The 8,792-nt window shown below is 36.8% G+C and overlaps 1 protein-coding gene across 2 annotated transcripts; it reads left to right on the forward strand.

Moving 5' to 3' along the window:
• The first annotated feature begins 2,475 nt into the window (after positions 1-2,475).
• LOC124836859 (beta-D-xylosidase 1-like) lies at positions 2,476-8,394 on the forward strand. Of its 2 annotated transcripts, XM_088105756.1 has the most exons (7): positions 2,799-2,918; positions 4,679-4,759; positions 5,324-5,605; positions 6,244-6,413; positions 6,507-6,955; positions 7,043-7,456; positions 7,552-8,394. In XM_088105756.1, the coding sequence occupies exons 2-7, from the start codon at positions 4,757-4,759 to the stop codon at positions 8,154-8,156; spliced, it is 1,923 nt and encodes a 640-aa protein (XP_087961882.1). In that variant the 5' UTR covers positions 2,799-2,918; positions 4,679-4,756; the 3' UTR covers positions 8,157-8,394. The 2 variants fall into 2 exon arrangements, with proteins under 2 accessions (XP_047168053.2, XP_087961882.1); XM_047312097.2 differs by lacking the exon at positions 4,679-4,759 and having other exon boundaries at positions 2,476-2,918.
• The last annotated feature ends 398 nt before the right edge of the window (positions 8,395-8,792 follow it).

The raw sequence follows: 8,792 nt of genomic DNA on the forward strand, positions 1-8,792 counted from the left end.
CAACTTTAAATTAAACAATATTTTTGTTGGGAATGCCTTTGGTTTAGTAAAAATATTATATTTTGTTGTGAATTATAACAATAATTTATTTATTTCAAATTAAATTATATCAATTATTAGTATTATGAGTATGTAACTATTTTCAGTTTATATCTAATTTATTTTATGTTCAGGAAAATATTGTCATCATTAACATATCATTGCTACAATTACACTACTTTCTTAAAATTTGAATGAAATAAAAATTTACTAAAAGTTTCATGATCGAAAGAATACATATGATAAAATAACTATAATTTAAATTATTAAATATTTGTATACAAATATTTATCCTATGCATTTGTAAATATTAAAAATGCATGAAAAAATATTAAAATTATTAAGTGCTAAAAGAGAAAGTTCTATTTATCCTATTGTAACAATTAGGGGTCTGCCGTCAAATTGGACAAACGGCCGTTTAATTGTTTCTTACGTGTCAGATGGGAATCATGCCACGTGTCATTACTGAAAACACTGTTCATGCCACGTAAGAAACAATTAAACGGCCGTTTGTCCAATTTGACAGCAGACCCCTAATTGTTACAATTTTACAAAAATGGGGACCCAATTGAGACGCTGAAAAGAAAAGGGACCTATTTGAGATTCACGCCGAAAATAGGGACCTACCGAGACATTAAACCTTAGTTATTCTATCCTATGTGTGTAAAAATATTTATTACAGAGAATATATAGTACATATATTAACTAAAAAAAAGTGCTTTTTTTTTTAAAGTTTAAACAAACAAACAAACAAACTGATTTTCTTATAATTTTACAAGACGTAAAGCAAGAAAAAACTATACATATTAGTGTATGGTTATTTGTTTGGACATAAAAGGGTTTACCCTAATTTAATGAACAAAAGAAGACCAAACCATTACGTACACTCCTCGTTTTTTTCCTGATTTTTTCCCCTTGAAATGATTATTTTTTTCCCCACATTCAAGCACGAATTAGTGATTCTGTAATTAATGCACCAGATTTTCGATCCAACATGATACATACAATATCATGTTTGAACAAATCAAAGGTTCAAATAGGATGATCATAATCTTTTTGAAAAATAAAAATCTAACCTCAAGAATTTGCATTCCATGCTTGGCTTATTTGTTATTGTATTGAGACAGTGGTGGCATGTGGAACTTGGAATCTTGCTCGAGAACCTCACATGCCCAAGTTGGTTGGCTATCACATAATTCACAAAAAATGAAACAAAATGGGACGTGCTGTTCGCAGATAATTTCAAATTATTTATTAGGTCAATGCTTTCAATTTTTATATATTTGGAACGTTTTTTAATAAAAATTCATAGAACCCTACAATTTATTCTCAATTATTCCTATTGCACTTTATAAAAAGATATATATACACTAATTATAGATGGATAGCATTTCCTTATCCAATCACTAACACAAAAAATGCCCACGAGCCTATCTATATATATATGCACTTCTCAAAAGCACGTGGGACCCTTACAACTTGGCATAGAGTTTCATGTACATGCATGCATGTTTATATATTTAACAAGAAATCAATAATAATTTTCTATTACAATTTTCTGGGGTAAGTAAGGACTCACCCAACTCTGTAGAATTTTAAAAAATAGAACCATATTGGACGAAAATGCAATCAACATTGGCATGCAGATAGAGAAGAAAAATTCACATAGAAAAAATGTAGCTTTTTCTTCATAAGTACACGTATATGCGAGATGGAAACAGAAGTAAAAACACGACAAAACAGACATATTTTCTTCGAATGTTGTCACGGGGCTTTGATATTCTTTTTATGGTGCTTTAGTCAATTGCAGAAACATCACGGGGATGAAAGTGAAAGCGTTTATTCGTGAATCATAGGTAACTCCCAAATACTGCGCAGAGTTTTCAATTTGAACGGTCTTCTGTAGCTGGTGTGCAGACAGAACCTTCGCAAACCCTCACATATTTGGACCTGTGCACCTTTCTTTTCTAATGTATTTGAGAAAACTCAGAACAGCATAATAGCGAATGAAAGAACAAAAACATAAATGAATATGGAAACTTTGAGCTAACGATAGTAAGAAAGTGAGAGATTCTTTCGTCCGTGACTGTCCAAAACTCGATTCTAAAACAACTCTATAGCTCTCTCTGTTTTTTTCTTTAAATTATTGGGTTGTTTTTCTTACTTTATCTTGTAAGTTATGGCGTGTAATATATTTTAATGAATGTGTTTTAGCATCTACAACCACACTAGTAAATGGGACCAACCCAGCCATCACCCACTGAGCCTAACTGCGTGTTACACTGACTCACTCTCTCTTCTCATCAACCTTATTACGGTCATATAATTAATCGACGTGGAAACGCAATCATCAAACTTTTATTACTCTCTATGTCCCCACATCGAAATCAAACCCTGCAAAAGACGCAACTCCCTCTCTATATATATCCCAACCCACTCACTCGCACTCTTCACTCCCTCATTCTTCCATGGCTTCTCAACACCACACCAAATTACTAGCCATTGCGCTAGTGCTCTGCGTTGCACTGTCCTTCGCAAGGCCAGCCCAAGGGAGGGTGCCCTTTGCATGCGACCCTAGGAACGGACTCACGAGGGGGTTCAAGTTCTGCAACACCAACGTCCCCATCCACGTCAGGGTTCAGGACCTCATAGCCAGACTCACATTGCCGGAGAAAATCAGGCTCGTGGTCAACAACGCCATCGCCGTGCCCAGGCTCGGTATCCAAGGCTACGAGTGGTGGTCCGAGGCGCTTCACGGCGTCTCCAATGTGGGCCCCGGCACCAAGTTCGGTGGGGCCTTCCCTGGCGCCACCATGTTCCCCCAAGTCATCACAACCGCTGCTTCCTTCAATCAATCTCTCTGGCGCCAAATCGGACGGGTCAGATTCTTTTACCCTCTCATTCATTATTCTACTCCTCTTTATTCTATCATATCTCTCCCACGAAACTTATGACCTCAACTTTTTCAATATTCATTTCGGTTCGCTAATAAATAACACTAAAAGTAGATTCCTTTATTCTCCTTTTCGGCCATTCATGATAAATTCACCCATTTATCCATCACCTTTTATATCCTTATTTAATACCTTACATATCGCATTTGCATGCATGCCTTTATTACAATTCCAATATAACACCACACACTACCCACTTAGGTAAAAGTGCCTTCTACATATCATCATCACCATCGTCATATATGTTTCTATTTATAGTGTGATCACCTTAGTTCGATGAAATGATTTTATGTTTTTCAAGAAGGTATATAAATTCCCACATCTTATTGCGTGTAATAATCAAAACTTTTTTATTGTATAAACATACTCTATATATTACTTTGGTTACTTTCGTAAGTTTTGAATTTTTGACTTTTGAACGTACTTTTAAGTTTTGACTCGGTAATAAAATAATCTAATGGGTCCTGAATCCGGAGCTCGAGATTTCTTACATTTTTCTACTGTTTAGTTACAAAAATCTGAAGAACGACCGAAAAAGTTTTTGTTGGACACGTAGATATAAAAAGTGACTGGATATTTTTGTTGCTTATTACTTTCTTTTTATGTTCTCATCCAAAAAAGTTTTATTTTATTTTTCTGAATTCGTATATATATGATTAAGAATGTGGTGCTACTACTTTAGTACTCAGTTATACACTCACCTGTTTTAGCTAGTTTACATGGTAGCTGACGAATTGTGTCCCAACCACCATGTGGCTTGCATGCATTTTAATATGAATATATGTGCAATCTGATAATATGGTCATCTTAATGGTAAAGAAAATGATGATAACGTTGAAAATTCATCAACCTAAATTGTCAGCAACAAGACGGTAAAAGAAGTCCATTACGCCATTGATTCATTAACTACGAAAGCAACAATTGGTGGTGGTTTCGGTTGTCATTGTCTTCAGTCCCTCTTTAAGTCATTAGTTAAATGTTCATCGGTTTAGATTAGAATAATAATTAATTTCACTTTGCTGGTGATTAGTAGATCCTTTTCATACTTAACTCTTATAGTTTAGTTAAATATGTTAAGGATTCTAACTCTGACCTCAGTTTATTTTAACAATTATTGAAATTTCTTTCCCATCAAAATTAATTAAGGTTTGTGGAGATACAAATAAATTATCTTAGTTTGCATGCTTGAAGTTGCTTAATTTGCATGAAATTTGATCGTCTTTTTAAATAATTGGTTTGTGAATAATTGGAAGAACATAGTAGGTCTTTGATGTTGCCCACACCACACCAACCCCTTGCCAAAACTTGCGTCGACTTTTCCACAAACGTCTTTTTGCTTTTCATTCTCGTTATGGTCCAGGGCTATACATGGATAATGATTTTAATGACCATGAAAAAAGTTGCGATTATTGTTGTAACAACAAGAGCAAGTAATAGCCAATTGCATTAGCCAAAGCTGTTATATTAAAGTATTATTGGTTAAGTGAAGTTCTGATGATGAAAAGGAAAACCATTGGATGCTGATTTGAATTTTTACTTATTCTTATAGTGACATGTAGATTCCAGAAAATGTCAAAAATGGGGTGTTTTGTTTGTCTCTTAGTGTCAAAAGAAACTTTTTATTATTGCGGTTGGTGGTTTAGATAAGAGACAGAATAAACCGAGATAAAGATTTTTCTTTTCAGGAAAAAAAGAATAAAAGAGTATATATATTGAAGAAACTAGGCAGATTCCCAATGGTAGAGCCAGAGATTTAGGAGACAATGGTAAAAAAAAATTCTCTTTATATTTTTTATTTTAAATAAACTAATTAAATATCTGTTTTTTATATTGACTGGACTTCGTTTAAAAATAATTAAGATTCTAAATATTCTGTTTTTTTATATTATGATAAAATTCTAAATAATTATTATTTTATTTTGGTGTTTTAATTAATCACATGTACCAAATATATGTAGAGGGTCTAAAATTTTTTAATGTTTTTTTAATGAATAAAAAAATAGGATAAATATCTCCTTCAAAATTGAAAACGATGTGTTTGATTGGATACTCATAAAAATAAGTCCTTTATGGATACTTGACATTTAAAATACATGAACAAATTTGTCTATATTCAATCCGAAATTTCTTATACCTAAATAGATACGTTTTCCAAGAATTCATACATACTCATATGAAAATTTTAACGAAGAAGTTATATGTTGCATATTGAATTGTTAGGTACTAATTTAAGAATTTACTAAAAAAAGATGTGGCTAAGTAATCATGCATATGGACCTACTGCCGAAAAACAAATGTACCTAATTAATCATTCATGGATATATATGCAGGTGGTGTCTGATGAAGCAAGAGCAATGTACAACGGTGGACAGGCTGGTTTGACGTATTGGAGTCCAAATGTCAACATTTTTCGCGACCCACGGTGGGGCCGCGGCCAAGAGACTCCCGGCGAAGACCCAACCCTCGCCGCAAAATACGCCGCCAGCTATGTCCAAGGACTCCAAGGCGACGGCGCCGGAAACCGCCTCAAGGTCGCTGCTTGTTGTAAACACTACACTGCCTATGACCTTGACAACTGGAATGGCGTAGACAGGTTTCATTTCAATGCCAAGGTATTATTATTGTTATTTTTTTCATTATTTGTCAAACTATTTTTACACTTTATTATACATGGTTTTTTTATTCGTTGCTTTTTGTGATTGTTTGAGGTTAAACTAATTTGAGGAAACGAAATTGTTGGCATAGTGAAATGTCTCCAATGGTGACATGGATAAATATATATACACAGCCATGTTATGGCTATGTTATGTCTATCTATCTATGTTGGCGAGGAAGCAAGGCTAAATGTGTGTATATTAGTAAGGTGGATCTACCTGTCGATGTTGTCCTTTCGATTCAAATTAGTTGTTTTGTATGATGGAAGAAAAAAATACAACCGAATTTGGCTGAATTGGAACTCATGCAAGTTGTTGAGACAATGACTTGCGCCCACTTGCAAATTAGTTGGATAAGTGACACCCATGCCACTCGAACTACGCAATCACCACTTACACAACCATTGCCATAACCCACATTCATTATGGTGTGACGTGACGTGACTTTAATAAAAAAGTGCCAATAATAATAACAAACCAAAAATAAACCTAAATAAATTACTCAGAGTAAATGAAAAAGGCGGGCTTTAAAGCCCATATAAAAGCATGGGCTCAAATTGAATTGCTCTTGTGGGCTTTTGTTGCCGCACGTGCAGGTAAGCAAACAGGATCTGGAGGACACTTACGACGTGCCATTTAAAGCCTGCGTGTTGGAAGGACAAGTGGCGAGTGTGATGTGTTCTTACAATCAGGTGAATGGCAAGCCCACGTGTGCTGACCCTGATCTCCTTCGCAACACTATACGCGGCCAATGGGGGCTCAATGGGTTAGTCAGTCTAATATATTCAATTGGGCTTGGGCTTTTGGTTTAACGTATTAACAATTTTCTGACCATGTTTTTGTCATACACAACAAATAGGTACATAGTCTCGGACTGTGACTCGGTTGGAGTTTTCTATGACAACCAACACTACACAAGAACACCCGAGGAGGCGGCAGCGGAGGCCATAAAAGCGGGCCTGGACTTGGACTGTGGCCCATTCTTGGCGATCCACACCGACGCTGCCATTAGGAAGGGACTCATTTCCGAAAACGATCTTAACCTTGCCTTGGCCAACCTTATCACGGTCCAAATGAGATTGGGCATGTTCGACGGCGAACCCTCGGCCCAACCATACGGAAACTTGGGCCCAAGAGACGTGTGCACCCCGGCCCATCAACAGCTGGCCCTTCAAGCAGCCAGAGAGAGCATAGTATTGTTACAAAACAAAAGAAACTCCTTACCACTATCTCCTGCGCGAATCCGCACCGTAGGAGTCATCGGACCCAATTCGGACGCCACCGTTACAATGATAGGAAACTATGCTGGTCAGTTAACAACTTAACAAGTTAATAATAACTAACATAGTACTTGTTGTGAGAAAAATGTTGATGTAGAATGATGTTTTGTGGTAGGTGTGGCGTGTGGTTATACCAGTCCTTTGCAAGGGATTGCGAGGTATGTGAAGACTTCACATCAAGTTGGATGCAGGAATGTGGCTTGTAGGGGAAACGAACTGTTCGGAGCAGCAGAGACCGTAGCTAAGCAAGTTGACGCCACTGTGCTGGTAATGGGCCTTGACCAGTCCATAGAAGCAGAAACCAGAGATAGACTTGGGCTTCTCTTACCAGGCCTCCAACAAGAGCTCGTTGCAAGGGTGGCTAGGGCCGCCAGAGGCCCAGTCATCTTGGTTATCATGTCCGGTGGCCCAGTTGATGTCACGTTTGCGGTGAATGACCCAAAGATCAGTGCCATTTTGTGGGTTGGCTATCCTGGTCAAGCTGGGGGAACTGCCATCGCTGACGTCATCTTTGGTCAAACTAACCCAGGTAAATTTAGTCCCACATCGTCTTTTTCGTCGGTTTATTTTACATGACGCGTGAATATAAAGGTAGAATATTCAAATTTGGGTTATGTGACGCAGGAGGAAGATTACCCATGACATGGTACCCGGAAAAGTATTTGACTAAAGTACCCATGACAATCATGGACATGCGTCCAAACTCAGCAACGGGGTACCCAGGAAGAACCTACAGATTCTACAAAGGACCTGTGGTGTTCCCATTTGGACATGGGTTAAGTTACTCGAGATTCAGCCAGAGCTTAGCCATTGCTCCAAAAGAGGTGTCAGTGTCAGTGCCCTTAGCCACTCTCCAAGCCTTGACAAACTCAACCCTTTCAAGCGAAGCAGTGAGGGTGAGCCACGCAAATTGTGATGATACATTGGAGATGGAATTCCACGTGGAAGTGAAAAACGAAGGCTCCATGGATGGCACCCACACCCTTCTTGTATTCTCGAAACCACCACCTGGAAAATGGTCTCAGATCAAACAACTAGTGAACTTTCAGAAGACCCATGTTCCTGCTGGGTCGAAGCAGCGTCTGAAGGTTGGTGTTCATGTCTGCAAACATTTGTCCGTCGTGGACCAGTTCGGCATTCGAAGAATCCCATCTGGTGAGCATGAACTCCACATTGGTGATCTCAAACATTCTATTTCTGTCCAAACCGTGCAACAAATCAAGAACTGAAACATTCGTTCTGCCATTAAGTAATCGTCTGTCAAGCAAGTTTGACAGCTCCAGCCAAGTTTTGCAAATAGCAAAAACATCATATGAAGTGTAAACAGAAAGAAAGATGTTACTATAATCTGTAAAATGCAAATGTAAAATAAGGATATATAGGTGACAACTGTAATTTGTAAACCATGTATCATTATTCATACTTCATATGTGCAAAAGGGATTTAAACAAAGTTCAAGTTCTCTTCTTTCTTTTTCGTTCTCTTTTCTCATTCAATCATGTTTGAAACGTATCATACATATGAAACAAAGTTTTTAAACCATTTATTTTGTTCAATACTTTTACTAAATAATTGAACCGATTTGGTCAACTTCAAAAAACATGACTCCTTAGAAATTTGAACCAAGTTGAATCAACCTGTTTTCGTTGTTTAGGCAGTTGAATTGGACTAATGAATGAATATGACAACTCATAGTAAACCAAAGTTAAAGTTTAAACCAATTTCTCTTGAGAAATAAAATAAAATGAAAAAAATATGAATTTTTAGGTCAATTCTTTTGTCTGTTTGTGAAGAGAGAGAGGTTGCTTGCAGCTACTAGAGGTGCACTTTAGGTAAAACTTCATTTTCTATATTAAAAGTTAAAT

Source organism: Vigna umbellata, chromosome 2 (assembly GCF_029865625.1).
Source record: "Vigna umbellata cultivar VRB3 chromosome 2, Vumbellata_1.0, whole genome shotgun sequence".
In the NCBI taxonomy this organism is placed as follows: domain Eukaryota; kingdom Viridiplantae; phylum Streptophyta; class Magnoliopsida; order Fabales; family Fabaceae; genus Vigna; species Vigna umbellata.